The 22,730-nt window shown below is 42.1% G+C and overlaps 1 protein-coding gene across 2 annotated transcripts in view; it reads left to right on the top strand.

Moving 5' to 3' along the window:
• LOC126106311 (molybdenum cofactor biosynthesis protein 1) overlaps window positions 1-22,730 on the top strand; it is a 103,375-nt gene that overhangs the window by 8,969 nt on the left and 71,676 nt on the right. For both annotated transcript variants that reach the window (XM_049912536.1, XM_049912537.1), the window contains exons 3-4: window positions 8,034-8,201; window positions 19,882-20,108. In XM_049912536.1, the coding sequence (XP_049768493.1) occupies window positions 8,034-8,201; window positions 19,882-20,108 (395 nt within the window). The remainder of the gene's footprint in view (window positions 1-8,033; window positions 8,202-19,881; window positions 20,109-22,730) is intronic.

The raw sequence follows: 22,730 nt of genomic DNA, 5'->3' as shown, positions 1-22,730 counted from the left end.
CAACCCCATACATATTGCTCCTATAGGGATCATGAGGACAAGACTAGATTAATTACAGCAAGCACAGAGGCGTTTAAACAATCATTCTTCCCGTGCTCCATATGTGAGTGGAACAAAATTGGAGGTACTTTCTGCCATGCACTTCACAGTGGTTTGCAGATGTAGATGTAGATTTAGAATTGTAAATGTCCAAAGAAGCAGCATGGGTCTTGTTCTGATGAAGCTGTTTGTCTGAAAGCTTTGTTTGACAGTCTTTTTGTTGTGCCTTTCTGCTATCTCCACCATACGGTGAGTAGCAACTGTACTTTTCATAATAGTATCATTATTCGAACCTCGATTTTCCACAGCAGTAGGACAATCTTTTTTGCGATCGCTTTGATGCTCGGCACACCACCTGCAACTGGCTTTTGACTTTCTGATAGTTCATCAAAGCGAATTCTTTAAGCTGATCTCAAATAGCCATTTTTTAATTGGGACATCCAAAATCCATTGTTTACACTAATTGTCCAAGGACCCTTGCACACTTGAAGGAGGATATCTATTGAGCAATAGCTTCTTGGCACTCATTACTATGCCTGAAAGAGGCAACCTCGGCTTGAGAATATGAGTATATCAGTGTATTGACCATACGGGTTTCTTTTATTGGACATCATTGTTAAAAATTTATAATTTAAATTTCCAATTATCTAAAAGCACAAAAAAATTTTATTTGGCCTTCTGTACCAGCAAATTTTGTTGTTTTTGACCTGTACCACAGTCAAATGATAAGAAATACCTCTGTGAATAGTACAAGTGCTTATGGGAATATTTTAATAAATGAGACAGAAAGCTTCCATACAATTTCTTTTTTTGATGACATACTCTTATTTTTCAACAAATTGGCAGATAACTCAATACACTTTCACCAGTGATAAACAATTTTCACAAATCCGTCATGAAAGAACAGTACCTCGTGACTCCTCAAACTGGTCTCCACCACCATCTGGATTTCCTTATTGAAGACCTATATGTATCTACAACACATTTCTTTATCTTATGGAACTGATTAAATCACCATCAGATTTCAGTCACCAACTTTCTCCTCTGAATTTTAAAATATGTTGTTGATGCCCCCCTTCATACAGAGAAATGATCATCGTAAAAAATGAGAGAAATCAGTACTCATTTGGAAAGATTTAAGTGTTCATTTCATCCTACATGGTGTAAGAGTGGAATGTTAGGGAAATATTCTGAAGGTGGTTTGCTGCCAACCACTTAAGTGTGATAAAAGAAAAAATGGTCCATATTAGGCTGTATCTTTGTATAATTTATTTGTTGTGATTAGCCAGTTTTGACTACCGTGTCATTATCAAGCACATATACATTAACATTGTGCACTATGTCGCATGCGTTTTGGCATACGTTATCCAAATACATTAACCAAAACCACATGTGTGATTTGCACATGATATGATGTGGTCTTGTAATGAAAGGACAGTGCTTTCATCCTCAAGTTCTACTGTATGTTGACTGTTTCGTATGTAGCTTCACATGTGGATTGATAATGTAATTTGTGTGCTACACTGTGTGCAATGTAGTGAATAATGTTAATGTATATGTGATTGATAATTACATGGGAATCAAAATTAGCCAATTGCACAACAAATAAAGAATACAAAGCTACAGCGTACTATAGACAATGTTTTCTTTTATGAAATTTCTGAAGGCTGTGGACCCAAATATAACCGAGACTTAACTTTGAATCTGAGAGATGTCGTGTAGATGTAGATGACTGTTACGGGGTGCCAAATCCGAACTGTGTGGTGGATGCAGAATGTCATATATTTCAGCCTCCTTATGTCTTCCTCGATTGCGTGTGAATTTTTGTTGCCTAACATTGTCTTGTTGCTACAGAATTCCAATTCTGCCACCACTTTCCTGCCAAATGATGTACTGATTCACCTGAATTAGCCTATGAACTTTCCTCTTGTGAAACACTTTGGTTGTTGATGAAGTTGCCCACTAGCAGTACCTCAGTATACTCAGTGCTGCAGATTAACATCTCACAGTCATTATCACTGACAGCTTTCAGTCTTCAATAAATAACTGGAGCATTACCTTCTGCTGGGAGGCACTTGATGTAGCACGTTTCTTCAGCACAAATGATCAGCTCTCCTCGTACAGCTCATTTTGGCCTCACTAACTGCACAACTATTCACTTGCAGTTACTGTTGCACGGACTCCGTGCAACATGTTGCAACCAGATATGTGCCAGTGCTACCATCTTCTCAGAAAATCATGAAATGGATGAATTATTTGTTGTTCATATCCTTATAATATGAAAATATGTTGAGTCACATTGTAATATAACTGAAGCATACTACTTGAGACTGAGTGTCACATTGCAGAGGTAACCCAGTGAACTAGTATTCATGAGGACGGGAGTTCATATCCTGTTCAGCCATTCAAATCTACATTGTCCATGGTTTCCCTGCATCAGTTAACATAATAGTGGGCTGATTGTTTTGAAAGAGCACAGATGATTCCCTTCTCCAATCTGAGCTTGTACTCTGTCCCTAATGACCTTGTCATCAACGGCTCATTAAACCCTAATCTTCTTTCCTTTTAACTGTTTTGACTTAATGCAAATTCTGGTATATGAATAAAACACAGCACATGGAGGTAAATGCTATATGGGGTGGGGGGAGAACAAAGAAAAATAATGGTGGCTGTGTAAAAAGCAGTACATTTTAAGTTGAATCTTGTTGGTAATGGTGTTAGGAGGTGTTGGAAAGTGAGTGTAAGAATTGAGGTGCTTGGGGCTAAATAATGTTAAGTCACATTAAGTAAATTATACAGGAGAGACAGATGAATGTTCAAAAAGTTTCATAAATCAGCTGATGGACATAAGAGGTATGTATGTAGTATTATGAGGTACTCAATACTTTAAGGTATTCTTTTCACATGAAATAGGGCATTTTAAAGTACTGCACATAGTGAAAACAAATACAATGAATACATATAATTTTATGGCTTGTCATTATATATCACCAAAGTTTCTTCACTGATCATAATTGACACTGCTCTCAGTGTAATCTAAGACACTACTATCAATTAATTCAGTTTCATCAGCCTGCTCTCTGGTTTCATACTGAGTTGGAGACAAATAATACCCATGATGTGCATCAGGTGTTTATACAGCCCTACTGATGGGTTTTATGCAGACTGCAACTCCTTCAAATGCCATATGCAAGATTTTGATATTCCTTCTCTCGATATGTGCAAACTTTTAGTTCTAAGTGAAAAATGAACAGGATACTTTTGTAGGAAATTTAATGTAGTTAAATTTTGCACTGGAATACATTTTTGCTGGAGGCTGTAGTTTCTGAATTATTCGAGAGAAATATGTTACGACCTCTTCCGAAAGCATATCCTAGCACAAAATTTAACTACAGTATTTACTCGAATCTAAGCCGCACCTGAAGAATTAGACTCAAAATCAAGGAAAAATATTTTTCCCGAATCTAAGCCGCACCTGAAATTTGAGACTCGAAATTCAAGGGGAGAGAAAAGTTTTAGGCCGCACCTCCAAATCGAAACAAAGTTAGTCCATTGTGATATGAGACACAATTTAGGTCGAATGAATGACGTTACAGATACAGTAGTTTGGTTCGAGTCGTAAGCTTAGCAGTTGAGCTTTACCAAGTAGCCATTGCTATGCGTCAGGCGCTCTGTCCGTGTTTATACGGGTACCCTTCGTTTTTCACGTGCTTCGTCTGGTTTGAATTGATTGCTTATTTTTCTTTGATCTAATAAGTGCCATTCTCTTTGTTATAGGTGTTTACGTCACTCTAAGCTGGAAATGTATTACCGTACTGTGTCATGCATTGTTTGTCGCATTCTGGTAATGTTTGTTCATGACCTGTCGCCGCTCGCGGCATGGCTTGCTTTGGTGTGCGCTGCCGCTGCTTACAATTTAAAAAAAAAAGAGAGGAATCGTCTCATTAGCGATACAATGGCAAGAGACTGCTATTTGTTGTGATTTACACTGCTGCTTTCTGATCACCGAGAACCAAATAATAAACTGCATATGATAGAAGATGTTCTGAACGAGAATTTACTGAAAATTTTTCTCTGTTGAAAATCTTTGCAGACGCCTCTTTAGTACATTACTTTCTGCACAGAAATTAGAGTCATCTTAGATTTAAAAATCTACTCAATTGCCGTGCTTCATTTCTGACTGTATCACTATTAGGCATAAGAATAATACGAATATAAACATGACATGATATGTGTATTCTTCCGCGTTTGCTGTTGTCTCACTCTAGTTTTGTAGTTTATTAGGCAGACAGGATTTAAATGAGATAGCAGTAAACACGAAAGAATACATGGCAAAATAATTATATCCAGATTATTCTTATGGTGAAGAGAATACTGCATGTGATTCACAATTCATAAAAGTTCCCATTAGCAACCACCTCTTCTCACAGGTAGGAAAAAATTCAGAATGTATATTGACAAACATTGCAAACAGTCTTGCCAGTCGGATTTTCGTAGTACATTGAAAAGCTGCTACATTCGAAGATGAATAATACGGAATTTGTATTTACTTCATTGGATAATGTATGAAAATGCAGTGGTCGAAATTCGGGGCGGAGAAAAAAGCTCGTCTTCCACCTTTTTTTAAATTTATTTACTGACGCGGAGAATTTGGCGCCAGAATTTATCTTTGTGCCTGCAAAGCATGCCTGTGTAGCGCTATGTATATTCGACGGCAGAAGTTAGTTGTGGCGGCACCTACCAACATATTTCAGAACTTCCGCTTACTTTGCACTCGATTCTAAGCCGCAGGCGGTGTTTTGGATTACAAAAACCGGAAAAAAGTGCGGCTTAGATTCGAGTAAATACGGTACATTAAATTTCCAATAAAAATGCTGTTCATTTTTTTTTCTGTAGGGCTAATAGTTTGCATGGCAGGATGCATAAAAGCCATAGACAGGGGCAGCTGATTCATCCTGTATAGGCAAGCAGACATATGACATTAGGTAGTTTATTATGCTGTACAGATATACACTTATGGTATTTTGGTGTTAAAGTGTTGTCTGTGTTGTCTGTATGGGATGGCCATGCTTGAATTTAATTTCACAGAAGTCTCTGTGAACAATGTGTTTCAGGAAATTTGAATCAGGATTTGAAGCAAAAAATTTGAACACTATAGCTTCTGAGAAGCTAATGGAGTCCACCCTTTGCTGTATTTCCTTTTATTGTGTTAGGAATTAAGTCTTCCTCCTTACAGAAGGAAAAAAAAAGGGGATGAACCTATGGAACTACACTGAAGAATACGGCAATTTAACAGACATATAAACCCTACAGTAGGCACATGGTAATGCCCATCACAAATGCAACAATCGTTTATGTTTAAGGGACTCTAGGTAACTATCTTAGAGATTGTCCCATAGTTCATGATTTCATAAAATATTAGTATTATTTAAGAGTAAACAATGGAAAATCAAGGTTGAAACAACAACACTATTACCAGGTGTACCGGTATGAAATGAGCGTTTTTTTGTGAAAATGAAACACTAATTTTGAATTGAAAAGTAAAAACATTTTATTCAAAGTACTGACCATTGCTGCTTTCTATACATTTTGACCACGTTTCTGGCAATTTGTGGACACCACGCCAATAGAAATATTCATCTTTTGAAGCAAACCAATCAGAAACCCAATTTTCGACTTCTTCGTAGGAATCGGAAGTGTTCCTCAGCCAATGCATGTCCCGTTGATGAGAACAAATGGTAGTCAGAAGGAGCCAAGTCTGCTGAATATGGCGGGTGGTGTAGCAGCTACCAGCCAAGTGTTTTTATTGTATCCTGAACCAGTTTTGCTTTGTGTGCAGGTGCACTGTCATGTAAAAAAATTACTTTGCCATGTCTTCTGGCCCATTCTGGTCTTTTTTCGATCAGTGTTGTCTATAGCGATTAGTATTCACAGTTTCACCGGGTTTTAGAAGCTCATGATACACCACACCTTTCTGATCTCGCCAAACAGAGAGCATTGTCTTCTTGCTGAATCGATCTGGTTTTGCAGTCGATGTTGATGGTTGTCCCGGATCAACCCATGATTTTTCCCGTTTAGGATTCTTAAAATAAATCCATTTTTCATCACCAGTAACAATTCGATGCAAAATTGATTTTCTTTCATGTCTGTGAAGCAAAATTTGACAAATGGTTTTTCGCTTTTCCATCTGTCTTTCATTCAGTTCATGTGGCACCCATTTTCCACACTTTTGGGTCTTTCCCAAAGCTTTCAAGCGGTCAGAAATTGTTTGTTGTGCAACATTTAGCATTGCTGCCATTTGCTTCTGACTCAAAGTATCATCTTCATCCAATATTGCTTTCAGTTCGGCATCTTCAAACTTTTTTTGTGGTCTTCCACGTTCTTCATTCCTTACATCAAAATCATTATTTCTGAACTGTGGAAACCATCTTTTGCATGTTGTTTCTGATAGAGCATGATCACTATATGCCTCGACAAGCATTTGATGCGACTCTGTAGCACTTTTTTTCAAATGAAAACAAAAAATTAATGCTTTCTGCAAATCATCACTTTCTGGTACAAAATTTGACATTGTTAACACGATGAAAACATATTATGTTGTTTGTTCCATGACTTGATGTATACTAAATATCTTTGACAGATGTCATACCAACCAAACAAAAAAAAAAAAAAAAAAAAAAAAAAATTAATGCTCGTTTACAACAAATGTTTCCTATAGACATATTTGTATCTTAATGCTCATTTCATACCGGTACACCTGGTATAAAAAAGATAGATTGCTACTCACCATATAGAGAAAATGTTGAGTTGCAGACAAGCACAACAAAAAGACTGCTGTACGTTTAAGCTTTTGCCCAAATGCCTTTTTGTAAAGTAGACACACACACACACACACACACACACACACACACACATACACACACACACTCAAGCAAGCACAACTCGCACACTTATGACCTCTGGGGCCGGAGTCAACAGCCAGAGACAGTGGTCATTTGTGTGCGAATTGTGCTTGCATTTTTTCTACTTTGGAAGAAGGCCTTTTGATCAAAAGCCTGAATGAATAGCAGTCTCTTTGTTGTGCCTCTCTGTGACTCAACATCCACTCTATATGGCGAGTACCAATCTATCCTTTTCATAATCTCATTATTAGTGTTGGGAATGAAGTTTTTCACAGCGGCACTTATGTATAAAACATTCTCGGTATTCTTGCCACGTCAGTTCTAGATAAAATCTCGAGCTTTTGACGATTACATCAATCGTCATCGTCAGGAGCTGACTGTCTCCACTGCTGCTGTGGTAGCCTCTATATATGATTGATCATAAGCCGACCAATCAGAAGCTGTCTTTGGGCTATATAGAGGCTCCCTTATCAGCAGTGGAGACAGTCAGCTCCTGATGACAACGATGGAGGTAATCGTCGAAAGCTCGAGATTTTATCTAGAACTGACGCGGCAAGAATACCGAGAATGTTTTATACATTATTAGTGTTATTATTTAAGTGTACTACATGCACCACACTGTCACAATAAACCACATAGCCGTATGCTATAATATGGCATGCCACACAGCTACATTTTCCTGGTGCTTATCTCTGATGATGGTGCTGTATCACACCGATTTGGCTGATAATACACATCTATGACCTTATCTCTGCACGAAGATTCACTCTAAAGTAACTGGCTTCCATGTCGACTCCACAATGCACTTTTTATTTCACCCAAACAACTTATGCTGTTCCCTCAGCGAGACGCCATCTTGCTGCGGCTTACCACACTAAAGTGCAAAGATTATGTGCTATGTCTTGATATTGATGCAAGATGTGTGGTTACCTGCTTTATCCTATATTATTACTGTTCACTGCTGCTGCTGCTTCAAAGCTGGATGTATTTTAGCTGTATTTCCTCAGCAATGTGTGTGGTTTTTGATTTCTTGAAAAGGACAGTATATTCTGTAGATGTCAATTAATTATTCAGTTATTACATGATTTTCAGGTCAGTATTGTATGCCGGAGGAAGGTGTCACTTTAACAAAGAAAGAAAAGCTGCTGACTACGGATGAGATCGTCTACCTGGCTGAACTCTTCGTTAAACAAGGAGTTAGGAAAATAAGACTGACTGGTGGTGAACCTACTGTCCGGAGGGACATTGTAGACATTGTCAGTAAGTGTTTATCAACAAATATTGTAATGTCTTCGTACACTGTTTGACATTCCTTTTGCTATGTGTGATATGTTGATATCTTGGTTGCTGTTGCTAAATACACTGATGGACATTAAAATTGTAACACCATGGAGTTGGCATTACACATAAAATTGGCTTGAAATGAACCACATACTTGGATATGCAAATGCTTAGCATTTCAGTGTAACAGCACAAGGAGTGATGCTATATACAAAGGTGTACTTCAAAGTAATGCCTCCATTTTTATATGAAGACTGTTAAAACTTTTTAAATAAAACAAACTTTATTAACATTCTACATGTGATTGTACAGTTTCTCCTGGTGTATTTGTTGATCAACAGTCAACAGGTGTACTGCTGGTCCGTAGTGTCTGACAGGCACAATATTTCAGGGATCTGACATGTTGTCATCATCAGGTGTGCTGATGAACAGAACTGAGATCCTGAGGGTAGGTGGCTGACTTACACTGAAGAGCCAAAGAAACTGGTACATCTACTTAATATTGTGTAGAGCCCCCAAGAGCATGCAGAAGTGCCTCAACATGACGTGGCAAAGACTTGTCTAATGGCTGAAGTAGTGCTGGAGAGAACTGACACCATGTTTCCTGCAGGGTTTTCCATAAGTCTGTAAGAGAATCAGGGGGTGGAGGTCTCTTCTGAACAGCAAGTTGCAAGGCATCCCAGATATGCTCAATAATGTTCATATCTGGGGTGTTTGGTGGCCAGCAGAAGTGTTTAAACTCAGAAGAGTGTTCCTGGAGCCACTTTGTAGCAATTCTGGATGTGTGGGGTGTCGCATTGTCCCACTGGAATTGCCGAAGTCTTTTTGAATGCACAATGGAATTAATGCATGCAGGTGATGAGACAAGATGCTTACATACTTGACACCTATCAGACATCTTAGGCGTCCCATATCACTCCAGCCGCAAATGCCCCACACCATTGCAGAAAGGTCTGCTGAAATGCGGGGTCCATGGATTCATGTGGTTGTCTCCATACCCGTACACGTCCATCCACTCGATACAATTTGAAATGAGTCTTGTCCAACCAGGCAAAGTGTTTCCAGTCATTAACAGCTCAATGTTGGTGTTGACGGACCCAGGTGAGGTTAAAGCTTTGTGTCATGCAGTCATCAAGGATACACGAGTGGGCCTTCGGCTCCGAAAGTCCATATTGATGATATTTCGTTGAACGGTTTACTCACTGACACTTGTTGATGCCCCCTGTAGGTCTGGGGGTTAAAATAGGCCCGAGGTATTCCTGTGTGTCGTAAGAGGTGACTAAAAGGAGTCTCACATGTTTCAGCCTTGATGTGATGGTCCCCTGTAGGGTTTGACCTTCATTTTTCATAATTTTCCTGAAGATCAAGCCAATTGGGGAAGGGTGCCTTTCATGGTGCATAGTGTCCGTCACCCGCTGAGACCTCTCGCATCCTTCATCGATATGGATCTGCACTTCCACTCATTCTCTAGCTGTTGGACGAGATCGCCCTCCTGGGTGTGTTTTCCTCCAACCTCTGTGCAGTATTGCTTTCTGTGCTGGACTTCTTAGCTTGTTTGCACCCGATATCCAGCATGGTAGCCAGTCCATTCTGGTGGGGCCATGTACCCTGTTGCTTGTAGCCCCCTGACCGCACAGGGATCGCTCTGCTGATGCCTGCACTCTTAACTCCCCACATATACCAAGGAGTAGACATCCATCGCCCTGGGGCATCAGGACTCCCGTCAATGGCCATGCTGCAATGTGGCCTTTGCTGCGACTGGGTGGCACCTGTGGAGAGGGCTACTGGTCGGAGTAGGTGGCAACAGTGCGGATGACACGCCATGGAGCGTAGTATGTCATCTCTTGCTGGTGGTCAAACACCAGCAGTCTCTAAGTGGTCAAGGTCTAACTTCAATGCTAAGAAATACGACCCCAAATCATTCCCACACCATTGGAGGAACGCCAGGCTAAGGATGGCAGCAGAGCTTATTCACCCTGGTACCTCGTATGTACGAGAGTTGATGGAGAATCTTTCTTGTCAATGAAACCTCAGTTTTTTGTGGAGCATTTAGAGGATAAGTTTGGGGAGGTGAAGGGCTTGTCCAAATTGCGGTCAGGTTCAGTCTTCATCAAAACAGCATCCTCTGCCCAGTCACAGGCACTACTCGCCTGTGACAAGCTGGGGGATGTTTCTGTTTGCTTCACGCCCCATAAGAGCTTAAATATGGTCCAGGGTATCATATTTCACAGGGACCTTCTTTTGCAGTCTGACAATGAGCTGCATGCCAATTTAGAGCAGCAAGGTGTCCATTTGGTCCGGTGTGTCCACTGGGGTCTGAGGGTGAATCAGGTTGCCACCGGTGCTTGCATGTTGGCATTCAAGGGTGGCACATTACCTGAGAAGGTCAAGGTGATGGTCTACGGCTGTGACGTAAAGCCATATATCCTTACCTTGATGCAGTGCTTCAAGTGCTGGAAGTTCGGCCATATGTCTTCCTGCTGTACTTCCAGTGTCACCTGTCGGGATTGTGGATGTCCTTCACATCCCAATACTCCCTGTGCCATGCCTCCCACTGTGTCAACTGTGGAGAGCACCATTTGTCTTGCTCACCAGACTGCAGGATTCTCCAGAAAGAAAAAAAATTATGGAATACAAGATCCTGGACCGACTGACATACACTGAAGCTAAGAGAAAATAGGAGAGGCTACATCCTGTACATATGACATCAACGTACGCCCCATTATGACAATGGTTCTACCATCTTCTGTTCCCCCACGTACAGTTGGCTCTCAGAGCTGTAAAGACTCCGCCTGCCCCCTTGATGGTGGGAGGCACTTTGATCTCTGTTGCTCCTGCACAACCTACTTCAGGAGCAACATCCCCCCAATTATCGGGGACATCAGTCCCCACTTCCCGGCTGGAGAAGTGTAAGTCTTCTTTGGCTCCTCTCACCAGGAAGGGATCCCAGATTCCTACCAGTGGCAAACCTGACACCCGCCAGTGGCTGAAGCAACCACAGGTATCTGGTCGTAGGGATTCACAGTCCTCCTCAGTCCCCGAGACTGAATCAGTGAAGTCCTCCCAGCCAGACAAACCTAAAGAGCAGCACGAGAAACCTAAAAAGAAAAAGACCGCCAAGAACCAAGGCACTGCGGTAACACCCACACAGCCACTACCTACAAGCTCTGTGTCTGAGGATGAAGTGGAGATTCTGTTGTCCGCTGAGGACCTAGATCTTGCTGGGCCTTCAGACACAATGGATGTCGATTGCACAGGTGCTCATCTGGGGCAGCAGGTGACCTTGAGGCATAGACTGCCTCATTGAGTGTTTCATGCCTTCCCAGTCTCACGCTCACGTAAGCCTCCAGTGAAACTGCAGTGGTTTCTTCCACCACCTGGCTGAGCTACGGCAACCTTAAAGTTTACACCTGCTCTCTGTGTTGCCCTCCAGGAAACCTGGTTCCTGGCAATACGGTCCCCCAACCCCTCCGGGGCTATGAAGGATATTACAGGAACTGTAGCGACTATAATAGTGTGTCAGGTGGAGTTTGCATCTATTTCCTGAACTCAGAATGTGGTGAACCTATGCCCCTTCAAACCCCTCTTGAAGCTGTAGCTGTCGGGATGAGGTCAATGCAGGAAATAACTGTCTGCGATGTACATCTTCCTCCAGATAGTGCAGTATCCCTGAATGTATTAGCTACACTGATTTATCAATTCCCTAAACCTTTCTTATATTGGGACCTTGTAATGCGCATAACCCCTTGTGAGGTGGCGCTGTGCTTACTGGCCGAGGTAGGGAGGTCGAAAATTTAGTCACAACTCGACCTCTGCCTCTTAGATACAGGTGCCCGCACACATATCAGTGTGGCACATGGCACATATTCAGCCATTGATCTCTCGGTTTGCAGTCCTGGCCTTCTCCCATCTATCCACTGGAGAGCACATGACAACCTGTGTGGTAGTGACCACTCCCCATCTCTCTGTCACTTTCCCGGCATCATGCCCACGGACGCCTACCCAGATGGGCTTTAAACGAGGCAGACTGGGAAGCCTCACCTCTGCTGTCACCGCTGGATCTCCTCCACATAGTGCCATTGATGTTGTCATTGAGCAGGTCACTACAACGATCATTTCTGCGGTGGAAAATGTGATCCCTCAATCTTTAGGGTGCCCCAGCGAAAGACAGTCCCTTGGCGGTTGTCGGAAGTCGCTGAAGCAATTAAAGAGCATCAACGAGCTCTGCAGCAACATAAGTGGCACCCTTCCCTAGAGCACCTAATAGCCTTTAAGTGGCTCCATGCTCGCATTCTCCAGCTTATAAAAAGACGGAAACAGGAATGTTGGGAGAGGTACGTGTCAACCGTTCGGTGCCATACGTCACCTTCTCAAGTCTGGACGAAGATTAGACATCTTTTTGGGTACCAGACCTCAGCAGGTGTCCCTGTCATTAACATCAATGGCATGTTATCTGCAGACACAAACGCGATTGCCAAGCACTTTGCTGAGCACTATGCTCGAGCTCTGCGTAGGAGAACTACCCCCCAACCTTTTGCACCCTCAACTGGGGGATAGAGAGGGAAGTCCTCTCATTCACTACACACCACAGTGAACCCTATAATGCTCCATTTACAGAGTGGGAGCTGCTCAGTGCCCTTGGACATTGTCCCAACACGGCTCCTGGGCCTGATCGGGTCCACTGTCAAATGGTTAAACATCTCTCATCTGATTACAAGTGACATTTCGTCATCTTCAACTGGATCTGGTGTGATGCCATCTTTCCATCGCAATGGTGGGAGAGCACCATCATTCTGGTGCTCAAACCCGGTCAAAACCTGCTTGATGTGGAGAGCTACCAGCCCATCAGCCTCACCAACCTTCTTTGTAAGCTGCTGACACGTATGGTGTGTCAGCGGTTGGGTTGGGTCTGGAGTTACGTGGCCTACTGGCTCGATGTCAGGGTGGCTTCCGCCAGGGTCACTCTACAACTGATAATCTTGTGTCCCACGTGTCTGCGATTCAAACAGCCTTTTCCAGATGCCAACACCTGCTTGCCGTCTTTTCTGACTTACGTAAAGCGTACAACATGACCTGGCGACATCATATCATTGCCACATTGTATGAGTGGGGTCTCCAGGGCCTGCTCCCAATTTTTATCCATAACTTCCTGTCACTCCGTACTTTCCGTGTCCAGGTTGGTGCCTCCCATAGTTTCCCCCTTTTTCAGGATAATAGTGTTCCGCAGGGCTCCGTATTGAGTGTCTCTCTATTTGTAGTGGCAATTAACGGTCTAGCAGCAGCTTAGGGCTGTCGGTCTCATCTTCTCTGTATGCGGATGACTTCTACATTTTGTACTGCTCCTCCAGTACTGGTGTTACTGAGTGGCACGTACAGGGAGCCATTCACAAAGCACAGTCATGGGCTCTAGCCCACGGCTTCCAGTTTTGAGCCACGAAGTCGTGTGTCATACATTTCTGTCAGCGTCACACCATTCGTCCAGAATCAGAACTTTACCTTAATGATGATCCACTCACTGTAGTGGAGACATATCAATTCTTAGGACTGGTTTTTGATGCCCAATTGACTTGGCTACCTCACCTTCGTCAGCTTAAGCAAAAGTGCTGGCAGCACCTCCACTGCATGAGAAACACCAACTGGGCTGCAGATTGCTCTATGCTGCTGCAACTCTACAGACCCCTTTTTCAATCCTGCCTTGACTATGGGAGTCTGATTTAAGGTTTTGTGGCGCCCTCAACGTTGCGTTTGCTACTTGACCCAGTGCACCACTGTGGTGTTCGCCTAGCAGCGGGAGCTTTTAGAATGAGGCCGGTGACCGTTGTCCTGGTGTAGGCCTGAGTCCTTCTATTGAAAGTTAAGCATGCACAACTGCTTGCCAGTTACGTTGCAAACGTTCATAGTTCTCCTGCGCACCTGAATTACCGTCTTCTTTTCCCAGCCACGGTGGTTCATCTCCTGCATCGGCGACCCTGGTCAGGGCTTATGATTGCAGTTTGTATCCACTCCCTTCTGTCTGAACTGGAGTCCTTCCCATTACCACCTCTCCTCGAGGTCAATTCACATACACCTCCATGGTGTACATCTAGGCTGCAGATTCTTCTTCACCTTTTGCATGACCTTAAGGACTCAGTTAACTCTGCGGCTCTTCACTATCACTTCCTCTCAATTCTCGACATGTACCGGGGCTATGAAGTGGTTTACACCGATGGCTCAATGGCTGAAGGTCACAAAGGCTTTGCGTATGTTTGTGGAGGACATATTGAACAGCACTCCTTGCCAGATGGCTGCAGTGTTTTCACTGCAGAGCTGGCAGCCATTTCTCGTGCTCTTGAGCACATCCGCTCATGCTCTGGTGAGTCATTTCTCCTGTGTACTAACTCTTGAGCAGCCTACAAGCTATCGATCAGTGCTACCCTCGCCATCCTTTAGTAGTGTCCATTCAGGAGTCCATCTATGTCCTGGAATGGTCCCGTCATTCAGTGGTGTTTGTGTGGACCCAAGGACATGTTGGAATCCTAGGCAGCGAACTTGCCGACAGGCTCACCAAACAGGCTACATGGAAACTGCTTCTGGAAATGGACATATTTGGCCATATGTGGCTAACGCACGGTTACCTCCTCCATTGCGAGGACCCACCTCTGTGTTGCTGTCTCTCACAAATGACGGTCGTCCACCTCTTGCTGGACTGCCCACTTTAGCTGCTCTGCGGCGGACTTTTAACTTTCCCAGCACCCTACCTGTGGTGTTGGGCGACAATGCCTCGACAGCAGCTTTAGTTTCACGTTTTATGTGGGAGGGTGGGTTTTATCATTCGATCTAAGTTTTGGTGCATCTCCTTTGTCCCACTGTGTCCTCTACCCTACTGCTTTGATGGCCCAGCATTGAAACCTGCAGCAATTTTCAGAAGGATTGCACTTCTGTCACATTGAACAATTCTCTTCAGTCATCATTAGTCCTGTTCTTGCAGGATCTTTTTCTGGCCATAGCGATATCAGGGAGTTGATGTTTTACCGGATTTCTGATGTTCACGGTACACTTTTGATATGGTTGTACGGGAAAATCTGCACTACATCACTACCTCGGAGATGCTGAGTACCATAGCTCGTGTGCCGACTGTAACACCATGTTCAAACTCACTTAAATCTTGATAACCTGCCGTTGTAGCAGCAGTACTTAACAACTGCACTAGACACTTGTTGTCTCATATAGGCATTGCCGACTGGAGCACTGTACTCTGAATGTTTACATATCTCTGTATTTGAGTACACATACCTATACCAGTTTCTTTGGCACTTCAGTGTATATCCCCATCCCCCCGCAAGCCGATCTTTCTGTGGTCCACACCCGAGGACGCACATCAGCAGCCGTGGAGATGTGTGCGTCGGCATCTGTGGTAGTGTCAATATAGTTGCTCCATCTGCCCTGGTCACCAGATTTTTGCATTTGCTGAGCTGCTTCTTAATTAGAACCAGTGTGGGTTCCCAAGCCTTGCTGAGATCATAGCTGCAGTGCCGATTGATAAGATTACCCCTGGTGCGAATTTCAGTGGCTTCTCTAACAACATTGTCCCATTATTTGAAGGTCTGCACTAAAATCCTGCTACATTTGTATTCCATACCATGATTCTCTGATAAACAGTGCTCTATGACTCCTGACAACTGAGCGAGGTAGTGCAGTGGTTAGCACACTGGACCACAATCAGGAGGACTACGATGGTTCAAACATGGGTCCGGCCACTATGATTTAGGTTTTTCGTGATTTCTCTTAATTGCTTAAGGCAAATGCTGGGATGGTTCTTTTGAAAGGGCACAGCTGATTGCCTTCTCCATCCTTCCCTGATATAAGCCTGTGCTCCATCTCTAATGGCCTTGTTGTCGATGGGACTTTAACACTAATTTCCTCCTCCTCCTCGCTGGAGTACATTAATCAAGTGGGCTGCTGGTGTTCTTGGCAGCGATCTCTGATGCTGTGCTCTATTTGTACAATATGTGCCTTACCACACTGGCACGGATTCTAGTATACCCTGACCACCTGCAAACCGCAACCATCTTTTACACTCCCTAAAAATGTCCGTGTTTTATTGGACAGGTGAAAGACAGTTATTATGAAGTGCTTTTTCAGTATGTGCCCGATTTTCCCTGATAGCACACCAGTGAATGGTATAAAGGTTGTGAATAACTCTTCCTACCTGCTTTCTTCCATCTCCACTGGTTATACTGTAGCGGTGGGGCAAAGAGCATGCTTAATCTGCCATTCTGAGTATCTGTTCTTTTGGAATACAGTCTGAGGCGTTCAAATTCCTGGAGCAGAAACTCTGCCTCTGAGGTGGTGTGCGTCCTGTGTACTAGTGTTTTTAGTACCCCACTATTCGTGACCCAGTTGTGGCAGTTATCTGCATGCAAATACAGATGAGTGTGCTTTCTCTTCTGATACACGCTGTGGCACAGGGTGCTGTCCGTTCTTCTCCTGTCTATGTCCAGGAATGGTAGTCTTCCTTCTTCTTTGGTCTCCTTAGTGAATTTGAATTTCCAGCGTGTGGAGGTCAGATGTACAAAGAAGTCAAGAAGTTTGTCTCTTCCTTGGGGGCCAGATGACAAGTGTGTTATCTACATAACAGAAAAAGAAGATGGATTTCCATTTGGATGATGTCAGAGCCTCTTCCTCGAAGTGCACCATAAACATATTCACAATGCGACTCCCTCTCTTTGCGGGAGGGGGGGTTGCACCACGAGTCAGTGAAGTGGGAAAGTCGACCGAGTAATATGCGTGATGTCATACCTCAACCGATATTGAGAACAGAATAAAAAATTCAGAGGCATTACTTTTCAGCACTCCCATGCATATTCTGTATGTAATAAAAGCTTATGGAGCAGGTTTCTCATTCAGAAATTCTATTTCAGTGTTGGTTGTTTATGAGAAGACCGTGTTAAGCCATATGTAAGAAGGAGAAATGTTTATCAGCATTCCAGATTTGGCAGTAGCATGCTCATGGTCTGCTGAGACTCTGGTTTATTGTTTCACTATATTGCTGCTTGCATTGCTCAGAATCTCATTTTGTGCAAACATAGAATTGGTAGGTTCAGGAGGGCCATGCTAAATGCCTTGCAGGGCCTCAGTAGTGCCACCCAACTAGCACCTGAGAGGGCAGACAAGTGTTCGCTCATGCGTACGTGATCCTGCAGCGAAGGTGTGTACATTTAGTCAGGAAATGGGCTTGTATACAGCGAGACAAGTATCCACACAGACAATGTGATGGCATCTGGAGCAGCACAGACTGTCAAGCCCTTAATGCAGCTCTAGAGAGAGGTGAACTGACACCGGTGCAACTGACAACAATGCCAGGCACAGGAATGGCACTGTGTCATCGTATCAGATGAGTCTCGGTTCTGCAACATCGTCACAATTGATGTACTTGTGTGTGGAGGCTCTGATGTCAACAGACCTGGCCAGATTGTACCTATCATTCTCATATGGGTCCAGCATGTGATGTGATGATATGGGGTGCAACTGGATACATGTCACAACCTCTGGTTCACATAGCCAGTAATTTGGACAGCAGCCATTGCATTTGTGTTTTGTTAAGGCCTATCGCTGTGCCCTATTTTCGAGGGCTCCGTGATGTTATCTTTTAACAAGATAATGCAAGACTACACATCACCCGAGCTGTACTGAGCTACCTCGATACAGAGAGTGTTCCACTGTTGCCATATCCAGCATTTTCTTCAAATCTGTCACCTGTGGAGAACGTCTGTTCACAGGATGCCAAGAGATGGGTATGCCACCAATCGCCAGCCACTACAGTTGATGAACTCTGACATGTGACATACAGTTGAGTAGCATGAAATGATGTACCCTCGGCTGTAATCCAAGCTCGATTTGATATCCAGTGTGTTGAGAGCTGTTGTTCCTGTCAGTCGGCAGCAGCTCTGTGTACTTAAGTCTGCACCCAATACTCCCAAAATTTAATCATGTATGCACCATTACAAGTAAATTTCTGCTGTTTCCTACCTTTTCTGCTGTTCCAGTTTCAATACTGAAATTCATATATTATTTTTATGCTATCCTAACCAGATTGGACTGTGGTGTCATACAGCTTAAAATATCTTACAACATGTTGAATCAGTAATGAGAAGTGTAGAACAGCCAGCAGGGGAAAGATGTTGGCAATGAGACAGCTTTTATGTAGAACAGCAGTACAGTGTTTCACAGTGCACAATGCTTCTGCAGATTGAGAACAAAATGTGTGGTTTGCTTTCATCCATTTTCACAAACATAGCCTTGAAAAATGATGTTGACATTACTGTGCATTTCACTCTGAGGCATATTGCACTCTGAGAATGTTCATCGAATTCAGTTACTTTGTATTATATTTCAGTAACAGTGACATAATAGCAAATTGGACTGTGTGAGTTTTATGGACTTTTTTTCCAGAGACACACTACCATTTCTTCAGATTTATTTAATTTGGGTATAAATCCTTTCCAACATATATGCTGTACACAAAATGTTGAACATAAAATGTAGCTATCTGCTGATTTAACATCTTGCTGAGTATACCAGTACAATGTTTTGTTGTAACAAATAGTTCAGTGTATTTTACACACTTATAAACTTATTATACAGTTATAGTAATTTATACCATTACATTAATGTTGTACGTTAATGTTCTGGAAGACGATATTATAAGGAACCTCATACTTTTCCTGGATGATAGAGTTGTCTATAATGAAGTATTGCCTGAAAAAAATCTGCACAAATATTGAGTCAGATCATAACATTTCAAATTGGTCCAAAGATAGGCAACTGAGTTTAAGTTTTCAGAAATGTAAATTGCAGCACATCACAAAACAAATAAAAGACAGTATTATATGACTACGTTATCAAATAATCACAGTTTTAATTGGTCAACTCATACAAATATCTGGATGTAACAATTTGTGAGAGAATGAAAAGAAATGAAATGATGACATAGACTCACTTGTAGGCAAAGCAGAATGCAGACTTCAATTCGTTGGTAAGATACTGGAAAATGCAATCAGTCTATTGAGGACATTGCTTACAAAATACTTGTGTGGCCCATTCTAGAATATTGCTTAAGTATGACCCATAACAAATAAGGCTAATGGCAGACATTGAATGTATACAAAATAGTGTAGCATGATTGATCATAGGTTATTTGATGCATGGGAGAGCGTCAAGAAGCTACTAAAAAATTGGAAATGCCAGACAAGTGAAGATAGACGCCAAATATATGACAAAACACAACTTATGAAATTTCAGGAACTTGTATTAAGCGAGGTATTTAGGGATTATACAATAACCACATATGTATCACTCCTATAGGGACCATAAAGGTAAGATTAATTACATCATGCACAGAACCAGTTGACAGTAGTTGGGTAATGGTTCATATTGATTCCCATTTCCCTGTTGCATTAGGTGATCTTATGCCTCCAATTATTTTTTCATTGCTATCTTAACATGCATTCTTCAATTCAGTTTATTAACCCTTCTTATCTCTTTGTATTAGGGCAAATGTACAGTTAACTTTTAAGGAATTTGTATTTTCAATTTATCAACTGGAGTTTTGTTTCATATGCAGCAGCAATGTTACAAATTATTTATTTCAGTTTCTTTAGAATAATTTGCTGTTTCACAGGTGCCTTGAAGAAAATAAAAGATCTCGAAAGTGTCTTAATGACAACCAATGGCCTCATGTTGACAAGACAGCTGGTTGCCTTGCAGAGGGCAGGGCTTGACGGTCTGAACATTAGCTTAGACACCCTGCAGTCCCAACGCTACAACCAGATCACGAGGAGGAAAGGCTGGGAGCGTGTCATGGCTGGCATAGATCTAGCCTTGCAACTTGAATACGACCCTGTGAAGGTATTACTAGTGCAGCTGTCATCGCATGCAGACTTTCATAAGCAAAAGATATAAATCTATTGTTAAGAATATCAATACGAGAACCACCATTTTAAAGCAGTACGCCCTCACCCTCGCCCCCATCCCCGCTCCCACCCTCACCCCTGCCTTCACACTGCAGCTGTAAGTGAAGGAAGGTATATTAAGACAGAAGAAGTAAATTTTAGCTGACGATGCTAACAGTTTCGTAGTTTATACAACATAAAAAAGTATGCCTTGCAAGTTTACCAATTAAATATCTTATATTTTCCTCCCAAGAGAGTCTTATGAGACTCAAGATCTTTACAGTTTCTCTTTTTTTCTTTTGTGTCTTTAGTTTAAAATAAGTTTCCTCTATTGTGGTGTTGTTTTGAAAAAAATACTCGATTGTTTGGAAAAATTATTCTTTATTCTGTAGTCACACTTTTGTTGTGTCTAAGTACTACTGGGTTCAGTAGCAAGTACCAACATCAGTTCATCTTATTATCAAAAATTTCTTTGCAAAATAAAAGCTGACCGCTGTGGCCGAGCGGTTCTAGGCACTTCAGTCCGGAACCGTGCTGCTGCTACTGTCGCGGGTTCGAATCCTGCCTCGGACAGGGATGTCCTTAGGTTAGTTAGGTTTAAGTAGTTCTAAGTATGGGGGACTGATGACCTCAGATGTTAAGTCCCATAGTGCTTAGAGCCATTTGAACCATTTTGCAAAATAAAAAGCTTCTGTACAACTGCAAACTAGACATACCATTTTCAGGGTGCAGTTCACATCTATTGAAAGCACAACAGTGACCTTTACTTTTAGTAGATAAGACGCCTACTGGGGTAAGTGACTTGATGACTGCACACAAGAAGTTGTCATTTATTCCATATGTAGCTACCATGCAGAATCATATTTTGTATTAGTTTGTCCTTACTCTTCCAAAAGGTTAAACCTTGCCTCTGCAGCCACAGCTTCCTCTCTTCAGCAGTTGTCTTCATATCCATGTATGAAGAAAATCCCATTCATTGATCATATTGTTTAAGTAGGATGTTCTCACTCATCCCCTTGTTTTCTTACCTACGATCTTGCCTTCAGAAATGTTTTTTAAAAGATTATCGTCTCCAGTTAAGTGTCCAGTGTATTTTGCTTTGCCCTGGCCTATAACTTTCAATGGTTCATTCTTCTCTCCTATTTCCTTTAATTTTTCTGTCAATGCAGCTAGTTCTTGTACTTCTCCTCCAGAACCACATTTCAGCAGGTTTGAGGCGAGCTTCCTTTGGCTTTTCTAATGTACAGATTTTGCATCTGTGTGTCAGAACACTCCACACAAAGGTCTTTACAAATATTTTCTTAATGTGGAAGCTGATAGGTTTATTCAGTTGCAGCTTCTTATTTTGGAAGGAACTCTTCACCTGTGCTATTCTTTTCTTGAATGCCTTGAAATATTGATTGTTTTCTTGCAAAATGCTACTGAGACAGTGAATTTCAGTTCCTTTCTTGAGTTGCTCATTGCCTGTTCTGTGTCAGTCCTACCTCCACCTCCTTTCTTGTCTGTAGCCATAACTTTTGTCTTCTTTGTATTCATTTTTAGCTTTAGTTTTACCATTTCTTGATTTAAGGCCTGAAACATTTTATTTAGTTCCTACTCTGATTTACTATTGCAATGTCGTCAATCTGCAGTGTATATGCATGCAATTAAGTTTCCATATCTACATCATGCTCCAAAAACCACCTAACCGTGTGTTGCAGGGGGTACGTCTCATGCCACCAACTGATCCCCTCTGCCTTGTTCCACTTGTGAACAGTGCTTGGGAAGAATGACTGTCAGTACGCTTCTGTTTTATCTCTAACTTCTCAAATTTTCTTCTCGTGATCATTTCGTGAATTGTATATGAGAGAAACTATTATGTTGCCAGACTCTTCTCGGAAACTACTCTCTCGAAATTCCGGTAGTAAATCTTTCTGTGATGCACAACTGCTCTCTTATGGCATCTGCCACTGGAGTTGCTGAGCATCTCTGTAATGATCTCACGGTGACTAAATGATCCTGTGACAAAACACTCCGCACTTCGTTGGATCTTCTTTCTCTCTTCTGTCAGTCCTACTGGGTAAGGACACAGGGGTGATTTACATTCACTTAAGATTCTTCCCGTGATTCTTAGTCTGGCATCTGCTTTTCCTATTGCTGTTTTATGTGGTCATTCACTTTAAGGTTGCTCTGGATAGTTACTTCTAGATATTTTATGGTAGATTCTGTTTCCAGCAATTTGTCATTAATAGTGTATTGGATTTCTTTTCCTCTCTGTGTGTGTGTGTGTGTGTGTGTGTGTGTGTGTGTGTGTGTGTGTGTGTGTGTAATGGTCCTATCACATTTCCTTGGAGTATTCCAGAAATTACCTTTTTATTCTTATCATCTTTTCTTTGTTGTTGTTATTACTTCCTTGATGAACATATTAAATAAGTAAGGTGATAGAAGGCACCCGTCTCTCACTGCCCTTCTGGTTTTCTTCTTTCATATCCGGTTCAGTACTCTGACTTTTGTATATAAAATTAGTCATCTGTCCCTCCACTTTGGACATTACTTTAAGGAATGATGATTTAATGGTAATCTGTCTATTAAACGATAT

The sequence above is a fragment of the Schistocerca cancellata genome, chromosome 10 (assembly GCF_023864275.1).
Source record: "Schistocerca cancellata isolate TAMUIC-IGC-003103 chromosome 10, iqSchCanc2.1, whole genome shotgun sequence".
In the NCBI taxonomy this organism is placed as follows: domain Eukaryota; kingdom Metazoa; phylum Arthropoda; class Insecta; order Orthoptera; family Acrididae; genus Schistocerca; species Schistocerca cancellata.
Note: the sequence above shows the minus strand (reverse complement) of the source record. Positions and strands in the feature narration are given on the sequence as shown.